Raw genomic sequence first — 23,837 nt, forward strand, 5'->3', positions numbered from 1 at the left:
AATAAGAATCAGCTGCCAAACATCTGAATTTTGATCACATGACCATGGGGATGCTTTCATGGTGTGAAAAACGGTCATAAATCGTCTTTTTCAGTGTCATTATTACTTTGAAGGGTTACTAAATGAACTTTTATAAGCCAAGAACTACCTGTAGATATTTCTGTATCTGTTTGGTGTCCTTTATTCTTGCAGTTCAGATTTAGAGTCCTATTGTCTCCATATATATTTGTTTCAAAATTAATATTGGTTTTATTATTTTAAAAGGCTCTTAAAACAATATATATATAAATAATATATAACAATATTAAAAATACAAATTTTAAAAGAAAAAGATAAAACAAGGAAAATAAAGAAAATAATTGAAAAAAGTTAAAAGAAAGAAATAGGGAAAGGAACGAAAAGTTATATAAAGGAGCATATATATCAAATATAATTATATATATAAATATAAAAATTATATTTTACCCCCTTCTCTCTAAGGTTATAGGCCATAATTTCCTTCTTTCCTTAGGTTCTCTTTTCGAACCATCTAAATCACAAGTTCATTTTTGTCTGGTTTCACCAAAAAAGTTCATAAAGTGCTTCTAGTAAGCTCTACTTTTTTTTTTCTTTTCTTTTCTTTTCTTTTTTTACTATAAACAGAAGGTCTCCCTTGGAAATTTCCACTCCCCAACAGGGAAGTTAAAAATATATTCCAAAAGAATTAGCAGTAGGCAAATTATTTCCCTACTTTCCCTGAGATGAGATAAGACTGGGGCAGAGTCTAGCTCGGCGCCGGAAATTCCCAACATTAGAAAGAAAGCTTGTCAACAACCGTCACACTTTCTTTCTCAATAAAGTTAGAAGGCAACCGCCCACAAAGTAGAAGAACCCTCGTTTTCCGGAGTTAAAATACTGCACAGCTCGTAGGGATTCCCTCGTCTCTTCTCCTCTCAGGATCGTCTTCAGTCTTCAAACCTGTTTCTAAAAGAAAGACTTCTCTGCTATACAACCTCAGATGGCTGTTTCTGCCTAAAGATGCAGGGCTAACACGTGATCCTACGTCGTGTATTTATTCCGAAGAAAGACATCCCCCTCCTGGTGCTCTACAGGGTGTTTGGTCTCCAAGGATTTGACCCAAGGAAATTCATCTAGGGCTCTCCTCTTCCCCCTGCTGCGCCTTTTCTAGTAAAGAAAGGATCTGAAAGACGTACAAGGATCGCGGATCGAGGTAAATAAATTGAACAGAAGTGGATGCTGGAGGGCGGCTGTCCAATGATGGGGAACAGAAAAAAGGCGAAAATGGGGAGTGGGGGGGTGGGAGCGCACAACTGATTAGGGGGAAAAAAAACGTTAACTTGGTCAGGTTAAGTATTCTCGTGGTAGAGTCGGGCATTTACTCGATGGATGTTCCCAACCTGGTTGTTTTCCAGCTAAGATAGTTGATTTTTTCTTCGCCTGGGAACTTAGAACGGAAAGATCCGAAGAAACGAAAGCTACTCTCAAAGTGGTTTCGGTTTCGTTGTTTTCGCGTTCCCTCTTTCTCCCGTTTTGTCAGTTCGATCTTGAAATAATAATGATAAAACTGATTCTTTGCGGTACTTTTCCTACGATTATTATTGTTATTATTTGCGTAGACCAAACGTCAAGCATACGATTGAGATGGAGGAGAGCTGTGTCTTGGGTTTGCCAGGGCAATATGGGATACTCAGCTGCGTGCCTCAACCTCATCCCCATCCTGCATTTAATCAAGGGTAGCCATAGCGTTTTGGCCAACAGCGCCCTCTGGAACTGCCTTGGGTCCACTCCCAAACAGCTAATGTAGGTTGCCTCACGCTGAAGGAAGTGAAGAAAGAGACACCATGGTCACCTAAAAGGGCTCACCACAGGTCCCTAAAGTTTTAGCTTCTATGCTTATCTATCTATCTATCTATAATTTGATTTATATGCCGCCCTTCTCCGGAGACTCAGGGCGGCTTACAATGCGTTAAGCAATAGCCTTCATCCTTTTGTATATTTTATACAAAGTCAGCTTATTGCCCCCACAAACTGGGTCCTCATTTCACCTACCTTAGAAAGGATGGAAGGCTGAGTCAACCTTGAGCCTTGGAGAGATTCGAACCAGCAGAAATTGCAGGCAGCTGTGTTAATGACAGGGTGCACTAAACCCCTGTACTATCAAGGCCCTATTTGGGGCCGGCACCTAAGTGCTGGAATAACTTGCCTCCAGAAGTTGTAAATGCTCCAACACTAGGAAGAAGAGATTGGATAAACATTTGTCTGAATTGGTATAGGGTTTCCTGTCTAAGGATAGGAGCCTGGATAGCTCAGCAGACAGAGCTCTGTAATTTAAGACCAGCTGCCTGCAATTAAAGTAAGATCGAATCCCGCCAAGCTCAAGGTTGACTCAGCCTTCCATCCTTTCTAAGGTAGGTAAATTGAGGACCCAGTTTGTGGGGGCAATAAACTGACTTTGTATAAATATACAAAAGTATGAAGGCTATTGCTTAACGCATTGTAAGCCGCCCTGAGTCTCCAGAGAAGGGCAACATATAAATCAATTTTTTTTAAAAAAAGCAGGGGGGGGTTGAACTAGAAGACTTCCAAGGTCCCTTCCAACTCTGTTATTCTAAGTTATAATGCTTCTACCTCCCCCCCCCAACCAAATAACAACTTGGAGTCTACCTGGAACTAGAATTTTCTCAGCCATGTTCCCATGGTATTGTCTTCATCTTGTTCCCCATCCAGGATGAAGTCTAGCTTTACTACAGTTAATGTAGTATTTTTCCACCTTAGTTCCCCAACTCCAGGGTCTCAAGTCACAGGGCATCTGTTATCTTTGACATCCTTGTATACTGAGTGGCATCTGCCATATTCTTTAAGATGTAGACAATTTCTAATGTAAAGTTCAGTGTTCATTCCAACTCTGAATGGTGCTGTCCTGATTATACAGATAAGCAGAGCTGTCCTTCTGACTCACTGTCCTCCTTTTCTTGTGCACCCCCAACTGGTGAGCAAGTTCTTTACAATTATGAGACTGCAGCAGGAAGGAAGTGGGTTTAGCCAAAGGGTTGACTTTTCTTTCAAGCTTCTTTCTTTGCAGTTCTTCCTGCACCCCATTCTCCTGTGAACCAAGTGGGATAACATTTTTAGGTTGTTTTAAAAAATACTAAAACAGATCAGAGTCATAAAAGGACTTCAGTAATAGGCAGCACTTTTTTCTTTAGTATTTCCCCCTTCCTTTTACTTCCATATATAGGCAATAAATGTTGACTTCCAAATTCTTTTGTGTTCCCCTTGGTACCATGTTGTCACTATTTTGCTGCTTCAGCACTATTGAAGCCTTTAATAGGACATCATTTCATTGCAATGTTTTTTTCACTGCCATTTTTCCTTTATCTCATTTCATGTTTTATTGTTTCCAATTTTCCATAACCAGTTTAAGAGTAAAGCTGCACAGTCGAGCACTACTGCAGTTTTGAAATGCCCCCAACATGGTGCTCCTATGTCTAACTTTTTAGGAAAATAATTATAGAATAGTGGTTGACCAGGAAACCAGATGGTATGAAGGGCTTCTTGAGATAAATATGAATACAATAGAATCATAAATTGCATGCTTGACTTCTTTTTTAAAACCATTATTTCACTACAATGTGATTTTCCTTCCTTGTTCATAATAGAATTCTGAACTGATTCTGGTTGCCAGTTCCTCATGTAACATTACTCATCGGTTGTGAATCCTGCAAAGCAAATTACTTTGCTACTTTATAAAGGGAAATTCCTCAATGAAGTAGGAGGCACTCCTGTTCCAGCTTTCACTTCCTTTCATTTCATGTAACCTTTCACCTGACAATTTCATGTTACGTTTATAAGTCAGAAATTAAATCACTCGTCATAAAATGGCCTTTAGCTTTAGTTTGGATTGAACAAACAGAACAATAGGGAAATAGATTTAAAATCTGTTTGGAATTAGTATATGCATTATTACGAAGTGCCCTCTGTCAACATATAAATACGTCTATGTACTAGTCATCAGTAAGATGCTGCAGCATTAGAAGAAGATGGTGAATTTTCTTTAGTAGAATATTGTTCATATTGCATAGTCTAAAGTGGGGCACAGATGACATTTCAGAAATTTCTTCGTAAATAAGTTGGAAGAGAAGTAAGGTCTTCTATGTTTTTTAGTTTCCTTTTTTTTTTAAAGGAAAAAAAAAGACTTCTGTGGTCAGGTTTACTCATTTTAATTATATGGACAATCTTGGAATTTTTGGTGGTTTCCAAAAACTAAGTCCAACCTGACTTGCTATCTACTATGTCCTGAAGGATGGAGGTAGTGATGATGACGATAATATTGTTTATTATTACTTCATGAGCCAGGTTTTGCCCCTATATATTAGCCTTTCCTACCTGGTCAGGCAGGGAAGATATGCTGCAAACCCATTAGTTAATGAATTCTGACTGGTGGGTTCCAGAAAGAAAGTCAACTTGTGGGTCCCGAAATAAAAATCTTTTCTGAAAGCCTTTTCAGATTCCAGAAGTGTAACCAAGCGTGGGCTTAAGAATAATTATACAGAATTTCTCACTCCATTATATTGACTTATCCCACCTATTCACTACTCAAGTAACAAAGAATCCATGCTAGCACATGACTTACTCTTTATCTTGGTTTTACCTATGTGTAAATATTTGCTCTCCTTTAGATTGACCCAGCTGTGCCATCAGTTGTTTTCTCTTACAAATTGAATTGCTGGAAAACATGATTAAAGGCAATTATCAATATAAATAAAAAGCTATCTCATTACCAAGAAATAACAGATATTCTAGAACAGCTTCTAGAAATGTAACCAAGCATGGGTATAAGAATGATTATACAGAACAGTTTTCACCACATTATGTCAGTCAATCCCACCCAGTCAGGCAGGGAAGGTTTGCAGGGTCCAATCTGAGTCAGTTACCAGAACCACAGGTTTGTCTTCTGAGCTTTCAGATTTGTGCTGGAGCCCATCTTCAGGGAAGAAGTTCAGAAGCTCAGAAGACAAACCTCTGGTTCTGATGACCGACCCCGATTGGACCCTGCAATATTATCCTGGGACACGTATATTTGCCTTCATTTGTGAGGGAACGTTTGCTGTGAATCAGCCAGTTAAAGAATTCTGACTGGCAGGGTCTATTAAGGAAGCCTTTTCTGCCATTGCTTACACCCTTTGGACCATTCTCTTCCCCACAAAGATGATCCAGATCCCCCACTCTCCTGGCCTTTCAGAAATGTCAAAAGAACTGGCTTTGTGTCTTGCTTGGGAGCTCATAGGGAAACTTGCTGTCATGGGCTGTTTAGTTCCTGAAGGCCATCCCCAATCTTTCATTAAACTTTAGTGTTGAATTGTAATCATATTCGCCTCTTTTACATTTTATATACACTTTTTATGATTTAATATTTTATTTGTAGCCCAGAGTGCCTCTGTGAAGGAGATGGTCGATTTCTAAATATGATAACTAAAAATAGACAAATAAAATCAGTAATTGTATACTCATGGGGATAAGGCAAACAACAATAATTTTAATTATATACATACATACGTACATACATACATACATACATACATACGTATATATATATATATATATATATATATATATATATATATATATATATATATATATATATATATATAAAATAAATAGCACTGAAATTACAGCTTCACTGTCCATCTAATAAAAGATCCATGCTAGCTTGTGACTTACACTTTATCTTGGTTTTCCTCATGTGTAAATATTTGGTCTCGTTTAGATTTACACAGCTGTGCCCTCAGTTGTTTTCTCTTGAAAATTGAATTGCAGGAAAACCTGATTAAATTAAAAAGCTATCTTGTTAAGCAGAAATAACAGAGATTCTGGAACAGCTTATAAAAGTGTAACCAAGAATGGGTGTAGGAATAATTTACTAAAAGTTCTACAGTTAAGCTTCTGTGGAAAATCATCTTCAAATGTAAATGATTGTGCAATTGAAAAGCATATAACTGCACTGATTGGATCTGGGCCAGATAGCTTTCCCTCTCAATTCCCAAGTTCCCTCCCACTTTCAGACTGCAACTCAGGGAAGACTCTGTTAGCTAATGTTGTTCTCAAGCAATCCTGCATTGGTTGGTAACCACAAAACTGAAAATGGAAACAGAGTGGTCCAGAATTTGCAACATAACCTTTTTGCTTTAATTGTGCTTTAAAGGTTACGCAGTCTGTAGAAAGAGTAGGCAAGAGACATTTTTCTCAAGCACAAACATGGAGATGTTAAGCTTGTGTAAACATTTCCCTTTTAGCAATTGATTCACAGGCATGCTATGAAAATATACTATAGCTTAGTTAAAAGGCTTTTCAATTTTATTTGTTTTTCAGAACCAAGTGTATATAACTATGGAAAATAAAGGTGAGTATTAATCTTTTTTTCTGTCAATTGATAATTTAGGGTCAGTCAGTGTAGAACAATTGGCACTGAAATGTGAAAAGTACATCATAGGCATTTTCATAAAAGAATTGGTAAGGGTTAGGATTAGATAGCTGAATATATAGCTAAGACTCAAGAGCTGAACTCTTTTGGCAGGCTGCAGGAAAAGTCTCAAGGAAGGTCCAGAGAATGTACCTAACTCTGTCGTTCAGCAACTGTGTATATAAGCATTCTTTTATTAATTTTGTGTGGGAAACATACTTCACTAAATGTTGAGGAACTAATATATTAGTATACAAATGATGCTTGGAGATTTAATTCAAAATGCTGTAGAGCAGGGGTGTCAAACTCACATTGTTACGGCGGTGTCACATGATGTATTGACACCTTTTCCCCTTTGCTAAAACAGGCATGGGCGTGGCCAGTGCATGATGCATCCGGCCCCATGGGCTGCGAGTTTGACAGCCCTCCTGTAGAGTTTTTCTACAGGAAATCTCTATATTTTACACTGGTAGTTTAATTGGAACTATGTGAGTAAGTTTTTTCCTGTTAGAGTTTCTGTATCTACAGTAGCTGCCAATGCTACTGTACATATTTAGTAAATAAAACATGTCCATTCCAGCATTAGAATGGCAAATTTCATCTCATAATTACATAATCATCCTTGGTAAAAGACAAGCAAAGATATCAATGCAACACATGGAAAATATATATAGCATGAACAAAGGAGTTCGGTTCATACAACATACTAAATTCATATCAGCAAAACACATATACTATGTTCAAATAAGATAATTCACCTAATGTAATACACTCTATAGCAAATTGACATGCTGGCTAAGTTCTTATAACACACTAAGGTAATTGCTGGAGTCCCACAACACACTGAAATAGCCAACTCCATTTCAGCCTAGATTAGTATGTTGTGAAAATTTATTATATCAGGTTAAATATATTGTCCTTCCCATTAAGCATTCTTTGTTAAACAGTGGCCCACTAAAATGTAGATTGGTATCTTTCTCAGTCCAATATTATTCATGTTTCAAAGTTGAAATTTTTTATTATTTCTGCAACTGCCCAAATAAGATACCATTTCTTAAAAGTTAAAAAAGCAGATATATTTATTTGATTTATATATGTCTAAGTACATATAAATGAAAGAAGGTTTCTAAATATTTGATCTGCCTTTCCTTTATTTTAGCAAATAATCCTGCACCCATAGCAGTAGCTGGATACCCTGGACCACAACCACAGTATGGATATCCTCAATACGCTCAATATCCTCCTGGAATGGCTCCATATCCTGCTCCACAAGCTTTCCCTGGTAAATATTTTGTAGGAATATTTCCAGTTAAACTTCGAGTCCGTCTATTATATGACTTCCACACCCTCAGGCACTTTGAAGCATCTCATTGGGATCATGTGCAAAGCATTGCACAGCCTTTTCCGTTTTGAACTTATAATATATTTTCACTTTTTAAGCATACATAATTAGTAGTTTTCCATTGGCAAAAATTAGCTCCTAGTGTTTTCAAAACTTTTCTCACACTGAAGGAAAATCTCCTGGGCTAGATATTCTTGGGGTTACAATTCCTAGAAGCTAAAGGTTGGACTAAACTACACTTTGATATTTTATCTGAATCTGATCACTTTATCTAATAGAATAACTAAATTGTACACTGTTAAAAGCCATCATTAGCATTACTTTTTACTTTTTTAAAAAGTCTATCATTGTGTTTAATAATATGAAAGGGGAAGTTCCATGATATCCATTCAAAAGGGCAAATGTATTTTTATACATTTATACAAATGTCACCAAGATGTAAAATTGTTGCAAAATAAGCGTAAGATTCCTGGTGAGGAAAAGGGAAACTGAAGTAACATTATATCAAAACAGTTAAAGAAAGTTCATTCAACTTACTTGTGGAGATTTCAGAAGTGATAATAAATACATTAACCAAGACAGGGAGGGGCGGAGAAAAATATATATATATATATTTTGCTTATTTAACTGTACTTATTACCTTATTATCAATCTTAAAGAGATCGTTGCTCTGGGCAGCAAATAATAATTAAAAGAAAAACAACAGTAATATCCTATTCCAAAGTTCAAGACAGGTGTGTTCCATCAATTACCTGGGGCTAAAGGCATGCAGAAATTTAAAAAATCAAGTTGAGGTGAAAGGGAACAATCAAGGTCCTGACCCATTTTTAGTGAATGGAGACCATGCTTTCTGCGTTGAGCTAAGTTTATTGTAACTGCACAGGGGGGAAAACAAGATTCTGCCCAAAATAATAATATATGAGTTAATGGAAAGTGATCAGTTTACCTTTGCTGAGAATGCTGTAGCACAATAAGATAAATAAGTGAGTAAAGGAATGAGTGGATGATGTAATTATGAAAGAAAATGGGAGAAGTTACTATCATTTCTGTTAAATAGATGTTAGTTCTATCTCCTTTTGGTCACATTCTGCAATTTTTGCAATAAAGAGCTTATGGTCCATCCATTGAGAATGCTGGTTTTCCAATGCAGGAGAATTTCTGAACATTTTTGTTCTTCGTGTGGAGGGAACTGTGGAACTTAGTTGAAATCCTTTGATGGGATGCAGGACCAAAACTGAAGTCTTCAGGACAACCTTCAACAATTCAGCTCTGTGCACAAAGGAGAGTTGAGCTTTTTTGGCAGGCTGCAGGAACAGACCTAAAATTCCACAGATTTCAAGCCTGTTCCTGTAGCTCACCAAAGGATTAGCCAAACTCCTTTGGCAAGCTTCAGCAATGGAACTGAAAAACGTCACCATTTGAGCTCTCTGCATGGAGGATATAAGAAATCTTTTGACAGGCAGTTCCTTCAATCAACCCCCCAGAAACAGGGAGCCAAAATCCAAGCAGGATGTTCAGTCCCAGACTGGAGAAGCAGTGGAACAAGGCAAGGAGTGTGGGATGCCATGGGCTGGTGGAGAAGGTCTGGCATAGGCACAGGTCTCAACTCAGCAGCTGTAACCCTGCCTAGATTTCAGCAGAGAGGAAGGGAAGCCCAGTAAAGGAACTGCCCAGGTAGGCCTGGTATAGACTGTGAGCGTTTTTTCACTTTGGCTCTAAAAATCCTGCTTGCAGGGAGGATTTCAGGGCCAGAGTGAAGAAGCAACAGTAAGATATGAAGTGTGGAGTGACTCAGAGGTGTGGGTGATGACTCTGTAGGCTTAGAATAGGCCGTGTATGATTGTCTCTCCATTCTGGTGCTGAAAATCTGCTTGGATTTTGGCAAAGATGATTTTCAGCTCTTGCATATAAATACAGTCATATAAGGCTGGCATCAGGAATCCCACGGTCTTCCCCACCTCGCCGAGGCACCCCACACTCCTTACTTGGTATTGCATTACTTAATTATCCATGAGAACACTCAACAGAGAACACTACCAAGAGCCTTGGTAGTACAGTGGTCTAAGGCACCCTGTTATTAAGCTGGTTATTAAGACCAGCTGCCTGCAATTACTGCAGGTTCGAATCTCGCCAAGGCTCAAGGTTGACTCAGCCTTCCATCCTTTCTAAGGTAGGTAAATTGAGGACCCAGTTGTGGGGGCAATAAGCTGACTTTGTATAAATATACAAAAGGATGAAGGCTATTGCTGAGCACATTGTAAGCCGCCCTGAGTCTCCGGAGAAGGGCGTAATATAAATTAAAAAAAAAACAGCAACAACCGGGAATTCTAGGATTGCATTCGTTGCATGAAGCAGTTGTGATGTTCTGCTTAATGACTGCTGTAGCAATAGCACTTAGACTTATATACTGCTCCACAATGCTTTACAGAACTCTCTGAGAGGTTTACAGTGCCAGTATATTGTCTTCAACAAATATGGGTCGTCATTTTACTGACCATGGAAGGATGGAAGGCTGAGTCAACCTTCTGCTTTGCTCATTGACCAAGATTCCAGTCCATTTATGGTCATAAATTGAGGTTTGGTATAGGGCTATAGAAAACAGAGTCATTTATGTAAAAGACTATGGTTTGTCTGTGTGTATACATGGAGGATCAATCAATTTCACAAACGGGTTTTTCTTATTTTACAGCCCATTAATTTTAATCCATGTCATTTGACCTACATGAAGAAAAATTGGAAAATAATTGTCAGAACAATTTTAGCAAATGATTGTAGCAAACTTTCACACTTCTGTAATTTGATCTGGTTGCTGATGGAAAAGGAGAAGACATGGATTTCCTTTTTCTGCTTTTGAGTGTGTTTGTTTTAAAGAATAGGAATTGAACTGGGGGGGGGAAGGGGGAAAAAATCTGTATTTGAAAAACTTTTTCAATATATAAAAAAAAGAATAGGAATTGAACTGACACGTCTCTGGAAGGCACTCTCCATTTCCATTCTGAATCTTTCTCCAATATGACCAAAAGCTATTTTGCATTTGGAAAGGGGAGGGGACTGAGAGGAGACTGAAAGCGTAGAAATCAAAGCTGTTTGTCTCCAAAGCCTTCATACCCACCATCATTTTTGTAAGAATGTACAGGTAGTCCTCAATGTATGACCACAATTGAGCCCAAAATTTTTGTTCCTAAAGTGAGACATCAGTTAAGTGATTTTTGCCCCATTTTTTGCCCATTCTTGCCACAGTTGTTAAGTGAACCACTGCAGTTGTTAACTTAGTAACATGGTTGTTAAGTGAAACTTGGTTCCTAATTAACTTTGCTTGTCAGAAAGTCGCAAAAGTTGATCACATGGCCCCGGGACACTGCAACCTTCATAAATCTGAATCAGTTGCCAAGCATCTGAATATCGATCACGTAATAATGGGGATGCTGCAAAGATCCTAAGTGTGATCCTAACAGTCACTTTTTTCAGTGCCGTTGTAACTTTGGATGGTCAGTGAATGAACTGTTTTAAGTTGAGGACTACCTGTAATATCAGAAGTGCAGTTTCTGGATGATGTATCACAGTTTTTGTTGGAACATAGTCCTGTTCCTTGTTGATTTTTTTTTCCCCTTGTGCCTTTGAGGAAGTGACTACCTGGGCAAGTCCCTGCAGATTTTTTGGCAAGATTTTAGAAGTGGTTTGCCATTGCCTTCTTCCTAGGGCTGAGAGAGAGAGAGAGTGAGAGATGGCCCAAAGTCACCATCTGTTTTTTGCCTAAGATGGGACTAGAACTCAGGGTCTCTCGGTGTCTATTCTGATGCCTTAACCAGTATTTAAAACTCACTCTTCCTGTTGATTAGCACAGGAAAAATCAGTCTCTGGATCTCAAATATTACTATTCGATGGACAATCCCTGGCTGGTCAAGTGACTGTCCTTCATGTGTTTGGCAAATGGAGCCATATTTATGGCTGTTTGCAGTGTCCTGTAGTTATGTGATCATGTTTTACAGTGGTTTTGCTAAAAATCAGCATTTACTTCCAGTTTTTGGCAAAACCATGCCCATAGTGAATAACTGATTTGCTTAACAACTAAGGGTTTGCTTAATGGCTGCCACCAATAAAGGTCATAAAATCAGACAGGCTATGTGACTAACCCACTTTTACAGCTGTCACAACTTATGACCATGATGGGCAGGTACCATTACAGTTGCAACTCAATGTGATGAAAAAAGTTTTTATTTAAAAATGATATAAGATAAAGGTAAAGGTTCCCATTGCACATATGTGCTAGTCATTTCCAACTCTAGGGGGTGGTGCTCATTTCTGTTTCAAAGCCGAAGAGCCAGCGCTGTCCAAAGACGTCTCCGTGGTCATGTGGCTGGCATATCTAAATGCCAAAGGCACATGGAACGCTGTTACCTTCCCACCAAAGGTGGTCCCTATTTTTCTACTTGCATTTTTTACATGCTTTCGAACTGCTAGGTTGGCAGAAGCTGGGACAGGTAACAGGAGCTCAACCCATTATGCAGCACTAAGAATTTGAACAGCTGAACTGCCGACCTTTCAATCAACAAGCTCAGCATCTTAGCCACTGAGCCACCATGTCCCTTCAAAACTGATATAGATAACATTTATTATATCCTGCCTTTATATAAGTAACTTAAGGCAGTGCCTAATATTCCTACCCCCTATTTTCCCCACCACCACAAACCTCTGACATGCTTTAGCTGAGAGAAAGTGATTGGCCCAAAGTTACTTTGCTGGCTTTCTTAGGCCTTTCGTGCCTAAGAATACAATCTCCTGGTTTGCAGGCCACCACTACTAGAAGAATAAATGAGAATAATAATAAAATACTGCGTGAACTTTCTTAGGAACAGAATTTCAGAATGAGGGTGCATGGCCACCACAGAAAAATTCTTCCTTTAACCTGCCGTCATGCTAATCTTTAAAAGCAGGAGCAATCAAAAGTCAAAACCCACACCTTGATTTATGCCGGAAAGAAATTAATAACCAGTGAAAGTCTTCCAAAATCTGTCCACATACAGTATGGACAGTGTAGTCTTCCTTTCTCTAGGTATCGCTACAAAGGAAATACATATATCATATGTGATACAGTGTTCATCCTCTTTGTTTTTTCCTCCCTTTTAATCTAGAAGAAGACACTGTGTTAGTGTAATTTATCATTGTAATGTATCATACAGATACCCATCATGTGTTTCATTATAGAGTGAGGGAGAAGGAGAACTACATTGCATTTCAAATGCTACACATGCATATACTGTATGCTTTTTTTATTCCTTTGTGGTGGAAGAGAAAATTATGTATAATACGTCCTGAACATTGATAAACCTAATTGCTTAAACATAAAACAAACAAACAAAAAATCTGCATGGACTGCTTATTTTTTTTAATTACTTTTGTTTGTTTCATCTTTTTCTAAAAGGTGCTCCAGGACAGCCCCCATATGCATTTCCTACAGCTTATGGAGCTCCAGCAACTTACGGCCAACCTGTCCCCCAAGCTGTTTGGATGCCCGAACCAGCTCCTCTTCCAAATTGCCCTCCTGGATTGGAATATTTAAGTCAGGTATCTTCTTCTCCTTCTATCTGATAAAGTATAATTTGAATTTCTTCAAAGTGTGTGAAAACAGTTATGCTGATCTTGGCACAGAGTTTTAAATATGGAAACCATAGGTCCTTTATTATAAAGGACAGTACTGTATTTTAGAAGGCTCTCGTTTATATTTATTTATTTTTCAAAACCTTTTATTTTGCCCTTTTTTTTTTTTTTGGTCATTTAACTTTTACTCTTCAAAATGTTCACCACTTAATTCATGATTTTTCACAGTCGTGAAAAATATGGAAACTGACCTGTATGTTTAAGATAAGTTTACATATACCTTTTGATTTTAGCTATTTTTATGAAGATATGAATTTTGGTTAAAAAAAAAATATTTCAAAGAAGTATGGTCACTGAAAGTATAAGCCATTCATTCATTTAGCATGATGATGATGATGATGATTTATTAAATTTATATGCTGTCCAATACCTAAAAACTCTGGCAAGTCCATAAATGGTTAAAGATTAAAGAAAACAATACAACCCACAAAAGAACAAAGATGGCAGAGATAACAAACCTGAATGGGAACAGAAAAAAGGAAGGACTTCAATCATGCTCACCAAAATTTTGGGCAAAGATCCAGGTCTTCAGAGCCTTTCAAAACATTAGCAGAGTAGGGACATGTTTGACTCTAATATCCTCTACAAAGAAGCAGAAATTCCTTCTAGGGGATATTAGAATAATGCAGCCCATATCCAAGTTTTTAGGTATGAGTTTTTCCAGCTGTGCATAAAGATGCTTAAATTTGAACCTGAATAGTCTTCAATGCAAGGCATGCACTTATTTACTAAATACTGGGCTAGCTATATTTATAAAAACATGTGCCGAAGCCTGAGGAGTCAAAGGTAGAGCAGGAGTGTTTCTGCAGTTCATGGGACTGCAGGTAAAACATGTCCCATTCATTTAGAAAGATGACAAACACTGGTGTATAAGGTTTAGAAGAATGGCCATGAGAAGACAATGTAAAGAAAGGAAACCTTTATTTGATGGTGTAGATGCTGCCAGAAGATTTGAATGGTATAGAGAACTTCTATATAAAGTTGTCCTGGTTGTCTTTTTGTAGTTTGATTGGTGAAAGTTATTGCTTCTACTACCATCAATAATTTGAAACCAGACAAAACTAGTGTGCTTTAGATGTGTTGGACCTGCAATCTCTTGGCTTCCCAGTTGACAAATTCTTGGTATTGGTTGGATATTTTAGAGTGATGGTCCAGCTATCTGGAGGGCATGAGGGCTGACACATGCTAAAATAAGATTCCTTTTTAATTCTGAAAATTTATCAAGAAGAAAATAACTTAGTTTTGTTTCCATTTAAGGCACTTCTCTTAAATGATGTGGTTGATAATTTACAGACAAGTTGCAGAATGAATTCATTGATTATAGCTCAGTTCTAATTTTTTTTTTAACTCTATAACAGATTGATCAGATATTAATCCATCAGCAAATTGAACTTCTGGAAAGTAGGTATTTTATGCTACTTGGTATTCTGAAAAAAATCAGATGAATGTACTATTTCTTTTACTAGCCTTTATATGTGAAAACAGAATTCTATCTATATATTTTTTCTACATATATTTTCTATTTAGTAATGTAATAAAAATAGATACTTAAGCACAATATAATACTTTGATTTGGATTATTCTATTTGTTATAAGAGTTGCATTGTTGTGTTAGTTATTTATTTTGAGTACTTAATGGCAAAAAGTGTCTGATGATGACAGAAATACAATTTCTTGTATTGCAATGTTTTTTCTGAAAGAGATATATCTCTTTAACTATAGTTAAACTGACCACTAGGAGATAGAGCATGATGGGTTCTACAAAAAGTCCTCAACTTACAACCACAATTGGGAACAGAATCTCCATTGCTAAGGAAAGCAGTAGTTAAATAAGTCATACCTGATTTTACAACTTTTTTGCCACAGTTGTTAAGCGATTCATGTAGTTTTTAAGTAAATCTGGTTTTTCCATTGACTTTGATTGTTTCAAGCCAGCTGGGAACGCTACAAATCATGATCACATGAACCATCATAATGCATGCTGGTTGCCAGTTGCCCAAATTTTGATCATATGACCATGGGGATGCTATAATGGTTGTAAATGTAAAGACCAGTTGTAACTTCAGGCAGTCGCTAAGCAGATGGTTGTAAGTTAAGAACTACCCATGTTTGGGTAGTTTTTCAAATGTATTTTAGTCAAATGGTATTCTGTGGGCTTTATACTCACTACCAGGAATTGAATTCATGGATATTTGCATTTTCAATGACTGCATATAGGGCAATAGCTTTAAAAGCTCTCCAAATTCTGATGCAAAAGATGTATTAGAATGCTATATACCAGGCGTGTCAAACTCAATTTCATTGAGAGCCACATCAGGGTTGTGTTTAACCTTGGGGAGCCGGGGTGACCATGGCTAGAGTGGGTGTGGCCAGCTCAAAGTTACTCGTGTCGGGGGCACCTGTGGTGGCTTGAGCACTCTGCCATTGAAAACTAGCTCCTGAGCTCAGTTTTTGGCTGCAACGGCTTCCTGCAACCCTCTGCCAGTGAAAATGGAGCTCGGGAGGTCCGCCCGCAGCCCTCACAAGTTTCATTTTTGCTGGCAGAGGCACCGCGAGCTAGTCCTTTGCTTTTTGTAGGGTGGCCCCACGAACCAGATGTAAGAAACCCCTGGGCTGGATCAGGCCCCTGGGCCTTGAGTTTGACATCCCTGCTATATATAATCACTGTCTTCTTAATTTCTCAGAAAAAATATATACACAGGTAGAACATTATGGCATGTCCCTATATATGGGATTATATATAATCAAAGAGTTTCAATCCAGTCAAATTGGTGTTCAGTGTAAATGAAAAAATCACCCACATCCATGGGAGAAAACCAAGAATTTCCCACCTCCAAAAGATAAACTGAAAAAGGAAAAATTTTCATATCATTCATATATTACATTCTGTTTTACTTTTTTGCTCCTGGAACATACTGTTGTAAACTAAAACAACCTTATTTCTATATTTCTGTCACTTGGGGCTTTAAAAAAAATGGGTGAAGTTCCCTTTGAAGAAAGAAAAAATTATTATTCCTCTATATTGCTGTAGATTGGAAATAGATTTTAGTTGCCTCAGCATTGACTTGGAGAAGGGAAGCTCTAATTGTGTTCTCTGACTCCAGGAAAAGCTGAGAATATTTGTTCCATTAGTTCCCTCTGGATCAAGCAACGGGAGTCAGAAATTGAGTTTCTAATTTGGCCTGCCAGACATACATGGCTGATGGACGTGTGTGTATTCTGCCCCAAACATCCTCTAGGAAGCTTCCTTGTTCTTTCCATGAGCTGCTCTCTCCTTGACCTGCTAGCTGTTTCTTGAATGCTGGTGGAAACCTTTGTGCACATGGGGATCCTGTTTTATCAGATCTTACAATTATGCAAATATTCCTAACCAACTTTTAGTGAATGGAAATAAGAATGTTCTTCAAACCTTCCTTTTGAACATAGGAAAGCTAATGCAAAATTTTTACCTGGCCCACAAAGCACTCCATGAACTAAATGTGATTTTTATTACAGGTAAATGGAATGAAATTATATATAGTCGATATTATTTCTTATGTATTTCATATATTTTATCACATCAAAAATTAGAAATTAAAAGTCCAATTATTTTTGGGAAATTGGAGAATGGAAGGTCCCCCAAGATTTTAGGAACACATGGAAATCTGTTACTTTAAATTGTGCATCTCTAGTGAAGGAATTGGAAAGTACTTGGGAACTTTGGATTAGGAGCTAAAACATCCTAGTATCATCCATCAAACCATATCAAATATGATTGCAGGGTATCTTTTTTTCTTCTTTTTGTTTGTCCTTCTCACTGCCCAATAGCCTTAAGTAGAACTTTGCAGATTATTTTCTTGATTTACGTTAGCATTCTTGGAAAGAGAAGTAGCTTAATAGTGAAATGTGTGAATTGACCAAACAGCTTTATGTACATATGTTTCTTTGTTTCAGTTATTACTGGCTTTGAGACTGCCAACAAATATGAAATTAAAAATGCTATGGGGCAAAGGGTGTATTTTGCCGCTGAGGAAAATGACTGTTGCACTTTGAACTGCTGTGGACCATCACGACCATTTACGATGAAAATCATGGACAATATGGGCCGGGAAGTCATAAACCTCATGCGACCTCTGCGATGCTCCAGTTGCTGCTTTCCTTGCTGTTTACAGGAGGTGAATCACTTGATGTTCTATGACTCTTTTGGCAAAGCCAATTTAAGATCCTCAAAATAAAGGATATTGATTTGGGAGACGGCCAATATATTCTTTCAGTTCTTACATTGGGTTTCTATTCACTTTTAAGCCACTTCCCTGTGTTTCTTAGCTTTACTTCAAAAGCCACCATTTCCTTCATGTTTCTTTATTCTTATTTATATTGTCTCATTGCCTTTGACTTTTCAATTGACAAATTCCAAATACCTTGCTCTACCTGCTGGGCCCTTTTTCTATCAAAGAACTTCTTTCCAGCACCTTTTGATGCTATATGAAAGTTGCCCTCCCCTCTTTAATGGAGCAATCTTGGACTTCCATATTCATCCACAGTGGTAATTTGGAGAAAGGAAAATTCAAGTGGAGGGACATCAGTTTTAAGGTAGAGTCTTGTGCTGTCTCTAATATTTAAGTTTTTACCTAAGCAACAATTACATATTTTTGTACATTTGAGTCCAGTTTCATTGTGTTACCTTTTCCTCTCCATTGTGTTGCCCTTCAAGGCAAAGATATTTCTTTTTGTAATGTTGTGATGTAATGTTGTGATGTAAATCAACGTGTGGGAAAAATACAACAAATACAAAATTCATATGTTTAATAAACAAATTTAATTATTTGTACGTAGCATGAAAAATAAGTCATTTAATTAGTAGTAGATTGGTTAACCAAGACTTTTACAATGTATATATGCTTTCTCCTCTTAAATCAAGTTTTGGGAAGAAAGATTGTTTATTTTCCCTTGTTTATTATTTATAAATAACTCAAGGCAATGAACATACCTAATGTTCCTTCTTCTTCCTATTTCCTCCACAATAACCTTTGGGAATTGGGCTGAGAAGGAGTGACTGGCCCAAAGTCATTCAGCCTCTTTCATGCCTAAGGCAGGACGATATGTCATGGTCTCCTAGTTCTAAGGTCAGCACCTTAACACTATACCAAACTGGTTCTACAAGCAATTGTAGCCAATACTACTTTGAGGTAGAAAAACTCAAAAGAAACCCAAGATTGGAAGGCACAATTTACACTGTCTTATCCAATCTGCATGGCTGCAGACTTCAGACATTCCATATAAGACCTTAGTCTAACAGGCATGCCTTAAATACCATTGATGATGAAACTTAAATTGGTAGTCTATTACTGGATACTCCCCTCAGTGCTGTCATTTCTGCTTCTTACTTGAATATCCTAGATTATTAAAAATTCCTTTTGATTTTCATAAATCAGGTTGCTGGATTGGGTTGAGACCAGTATATGACAAGAATTGATTGTCATTTGGTGTATTGAATTCAGGGTGAACAGAAAGAGAAATACAGAAGAATTTATGGCATGGTCAGTGGATGCAGCCCTATTTTTTATGCGTTTAAAAGTTTCATGCAGTCCAGCCTGTTCAGTGCTTCGAACTTGTCTGACTTCATGTGCCATGAAAAGCACATGAAGTCAGACTGTGTTAACGGTTGGTTGTTTTGTTTTCCAGGCTGAGAGACACACTTGGCCTTTGAATTAGATACTAGGTGTGTACTCTAAACCATAGGTAGATATAGGACAAAAACTAAATTTAAACATAGTATTAAATTGGATTCATTAAAAAGTAAGGTAGTCCTTACATATTTAATTATTTTTTTTGTATTGTCATATTTTAAAAACTTGGTAGCATCTTCTTTTTTATATATATAAAAGTTTTTTTAATTTTATATACAAACAATCATACAATACATACTCATTCAGTGTATCATCTGAGCACATCTTCTGTGTCTTCTTCCTACTCCTCCACTATTTATCACATCTTCATTTATTATAACATTTTCCCCACATTTCTTACTTTTATATTAATACTTTATCTATCTTCTTTCTCTTCTTTTTTCTCCATTTCATTACAACATTACCCTATATATATATCTTCTCTAACCAATGATAAAATTGTCCCCAGACCTTAAAATATTCCAATTCCTCTCTTTCTTTAATTATCAAAGTCAATCTATTCATTTCTGCACAATCCAATATTTTCTTAATTACTTCTCCCTCTGTAGGAATTTTCTCTGCTTTCCATCTTTGCGCAAATACTATCCTCGCTGCAGTTATAACATCTATAATCAAATATATATTTTCTTTACTAAGTTTTTCTGGTAAGATACCCAATAGGAACAGTTCAGGTTTTAAATCCATATGTTGTTGTTGGTAGTATCTTCTGAAGGAATCTGAAGATTCCTGAAGGAGTCTACCTTCAAAACCATATGTCACTCTAGGATTTCAGGCAAGAATTATGAGTGAATTGATGAGCGAGTTGATTGAACAAGAATAAACTTTTTGTTTGTCTTTTTAATGAATATGTGTAGATTTAACTCTTCATCTCTCTTTTCTATTTTTTAAAGATTGAAGTTTATGCTCAAGGCACACCAGTTGGATATGTTAAACAGACCTGGGATCCTTGTTTGCCAAAATTTGTAATCCAGAATGAAGCCCGGGAAGATGTACTCAAAATTGTTGGGCCCTGTGTAGTCTGCAGTTGTTGTTCAGATATTGATTTTGAGGTGAATTAACACTAGAAGTTCATATTCTACTTTTTAAGAGATTAATCATGTTGTGTCTGATATAGAAAACCAGCTTGCCCATTTTATTGCTTGGTACAATGGTTTAATGGCATAGGATAAATCTTATAGTTCTTCTATATAGAATTCTTATTAGTTTGAGGGAAATTTCCAGCCCCAGAAAAAAAAATCACATAAAGAATGAGTTATATTCAGAAAGTATATTCTTTTTGATTAAACGGAATGAGGAACAAGGAAAATTTTAAAGCTTCCTGAATGTTCGATTAATTTGTTTTAGATTATCTTATTATTATTGTTTTAATAATATTGTAAAGATTTCCTACGACTATTGAATATTGATTTGATTTCCGAAGATATTTTTATTTACATTTTTATTATTACACTATTTTTCTTACTGACATGAAATAGTGATATCTGCTTCAAGATGCTTGAATTTTCAACATTATAATTTTTTTTCTGTATTTTCTTCTGAACTAGGTATTATCTTTAGATGAGAACAATGTTGGAAAAATTTCCAAACAGTGGACTGGTTTCGTGAGGGAGGCTTTTACAGATGCTGACAATTTTGGAATCCAGTTTCCAATGGATCTTGATGTGAAAATGAAAGCTGTTATGCTTGGAGCTTGCTTCCTTATAGTAAGTATAATATTCTCAGATACTGTGTAATACAGGGGTGTCAAACTTGCGGCATCAGGTGATGTATCGGGACTTTTTTTCCTCTTCGCTATACCAGGCGTGGGCGTGGCCAGCATGTGACATATCTGGCCCTTGGGCTGGGAGTTTGACAGCCCTGGTGTAATACATCACTGGAGTTCCTAACAGAATTTACTATAGCAGCTTGAAAAGAGTTTCTTTTTTGAACCATCAGGAGCAGAGGTGGGTTCAGCAGGTTCTGACCAGTTCTGGAGAACCGGTAGCGGAAATTTTGAGTAGTTCAGAGAACCAGTAATAAAAATTCTGACTGGCACTGCCCCCATCTATTCTCTGCCTCCCAAGTCCCAGCTGATCAGGAGGAAATGGGGATTTTGCAGTAACCTTCCCCTGGATTGGAGAGGGAATGGAGATTTTATAGTATCCTTCCCCTGTCACGCCCACCAAGCCATGCCAGTAATAAAAAAATTTGAAATCCACCACTGATCAGGAGAATTGCTAAATTCTTTTGTCTTCCAGAGGAAGTTATCTAATTATCTCAAGTGTTAAGTTTGCTAGCCAGTTCTGGAAAGAAACTTCCAAATTTCCAAAGCATACTGGATTAGATAAAATTCTTAACGGTTTGGAATGGACTGCTGAAAGAGTTGCAATTTTAAGGATGGAAGCAGCACATGATGTAGTCTTCTCCACACTTTCCAAACTCAACATCCTTTAGATTAGAGATTTTGGAATCCGTAGCCCCAGTAATTCCTCAGAACATGAGGATGGGGAAGTTGTACTGAGGTATGTCAGTTTCAATGAATCCCACCATAAGGATTTTTTTAATTAAAAGAAAACTGTTGAGTAAAATAGAAGAATGTCTGAATTTTAGCTAACAATATATTTAATTATTCTCTGTTTGTTTTTCTTTTCAATAGGATTTCATGTTTTTTGAACATTCAGGACAAAATCGACAACAACGTGCTGGAGTCTGGTAACAGAGTACAATCTTCATTGTAAGAACTTCCAGCAAAGTAGTTTCATCATTTTTATTTTCAGTGGATGTCTCTTCTAAGAGATTTTCATTAAACACTCTTTTTCTTTTGGCATTATACCATAGCTTCTACATAAGTAGGATTTCAAATTACTTCTAAATTATGAAGGCTATTTTAGAATTAATAGTTATGTATAATGACACATTGAAGTAATTATACGTATTTATATTAAAAGTCGGGAACGACTAGCACATATGTGCGAGGGGAACCTTTACCTTTACTTTATATTAAAAGTGAGATCTTACCATGCAACCTCAATATTATTTCAAATAATGTTAATGTGAATGTTATACTTTGTACTATAACTTGAAGTGATAATCAGATTTATATTTTGTACATAGTGAATATATAAAGTGAATTTTTCAAATAAGGTTTTTGTATTTTGAATATTTCTTAAGGTAGATCACGTTTTCCATGACAATACACATTGAATCTGATAGTGTCTGTAAGACTGAACAGGTGTGTATGCGTTTTTATCCTATGTGTGCAGAAATAAAAATAGTGTACCAGGAAGAATATCATTTTTTTTTTACATTTTTACAACTATTTTGCAAACAGTTGAATGCCACAATGTTGGTGTCAGGTTTCGATGTCGTCTCAAATAAAATAAATTGCATTTCCAAACAAATAGTCTTTGAAGAAATCTTTCATTTTATTAAGCACGACAACCTATCCCCGATTGTGGCGTAGCCAACACTGACTTCCTGACCCCAAACCTTCCCTTTCTGTTCCCCAATTCTCTGCATCTCATTGGCCCTCTTTCAAATCACTCTCCCCATATCTAGTACTTCAGCTCCCAGGAATGTCCCCACTCCCATCTCATCTCCTAGGGGATATTATCTTCAGGGAAAATAAGTAGGTGAGAAGTCAAGCGTTCTCTTGCCAGCTGCCCCCTCTTCTCCTTCTTATGTCAGCACTAGAGTAAATGCAGGTTGAAGTGCTGACAGTTGGAGTATGACTGTTGTAATAATATGAATGTACTGTACTTTTTGAGTGCTCTCTTCCTAATTTTTTAAATGTTTCCTACCCTAATTCTTGTTGTAGGATTATGATACATTTGAACAAACTTTTTAGAAATTACACCAAAGATGTGCTTTCTTCATCTGATATCAGGAAAGGGTGAACAAGATCATACTTGAGTACTGGATACCATGTATGTAATTTTCAAATTCAGACTTCTTAGACCTAGATTACTCTAGTGTAGTTCAAGGAACCTTGGAAAATATTTTATTTTTGTTAGTATCTAATGGATTTAATATTGCTGTTTTTACACAACAATAAATATTTTATACTGTATTATGTACCATGTAATACATGGTACATGTATTATGTACCATGTTAATTTTAATATAGTAAATATTGATAAATTTAACCCATACTTACAGTAACAGTATAACAGAGTCAGAAGGGACCCTGGAGGTCCTTTAGTCCAACCGCCTGCTCAAGCAGGAGACCCAATACTATTCTGGAGAAATGGCTGTCCAATCTCTTCTTTAATACCTCTCGTGATGGAGCACCCACAACTTCCAGAGACAAGCTATTCCACTGGTAAGTGCCCAACTGTTACTTCTTGTCTGGCCCTCAGGTGCTTTGGAGAATAAATTAACCCTCTCCTTGCTGTAGTAGCCCCTTAAATATTAGAAGACTGCTATCAAGTAACTCCTAGTGCTTCTCTTTGTTAGACTAGACATACAGTACCCAGTTCCTGCAACAGTTCATTGTATGTTTTATCCTCCAGTCCCCTAATCTTGTCTACCCTCTTTCTAGAGTCTCAACATCTTTTTTTGTATCACGGTCATACAAAACTAGACACAGTGTCCCAACTGAGTCTTACCAGTGCAGTGAAAATCTCTTTTGTGGGTTCTCCATAATTTTCAAACAAGGGAAGGGGTCCTGAAAGCAAAAAGTTCATAAAACAGTGATCTAGATCAGATTCCTACATCAACCTCTCCCTCT

The 23,837-nt window shown here is 37.0% G+C and overlaps 1 protein-coding gene across 1 annotated transcript; it reads left to right on the forward strand.

The window, feature by feature from the left end:
• The first annotated feature begins 825 nt into the window (after nt 1-825).
• Nucleotides 826-22,509, forward strand: LOC139318816 (phospholipid scramblase 1-like). The gene is made up of 9 exons (XM_070946440.1): nt 826-1,210; nt 6,370-6,400; nt 7,620-7,742; nt 13,225-13,367; nt 14,819-14,861; nt 17,394-17,614; nt 20,020-20,178; nt 20,674-20,832; nt 21,765-22,509. The coding sequence occupies exons 2-9, from the start codon at nt 6,388-6,390 to the stop codon at nt 21,822-21,824; spliced, it is 921 nt and encodes a 306-aa protein (XP_070802541.1). The 5' UTR covers nt 826-1,210; nt 6,370-6,387; the 3' UTR covers nt 21,825-22,509.
• Nucleotides 22,510-23,837: the final 1,328 nt, after the last annotated feature.

The sequence above is a fragment of the Pituophis catenifer genome, unplaced genomic scaffold (genome assembly GCF_029215685.1).
Source record: "Pituophis catenifer annectens isolate HBS135680 unplaced genomic scaffold, rPitCat1.0.hap2 SCAF_6, whole genome shotgun sequence".
Taxonomy (NCBI): domain Eukaryota; kingdom Metazoa; phylum Chordata; class Lepidosauria; order Squamata; family Colubridae; genus Pituophis; species Pituophis catenifer.

Excerpts from the sequence above, each read along its gene's own strand:
- LOC139318816 (XM_070946440.1), top strand. Across the intron at positions 7,743-13,224 it reads TGCTCCACAAGCTTTCCCTG|GTGCTCCAGGACAGCCCCCA; the intron begins GTAAATATTTTG and ends TTTTTCTAAAAG. Across the intron at positions 20,179-20,673 it reads GTTCAGATATTGATTTTGAG|GTATTATCTTTAGATGAGAA; the intron begins GTGAATTAACAC and ends CTTCTGAACTAG.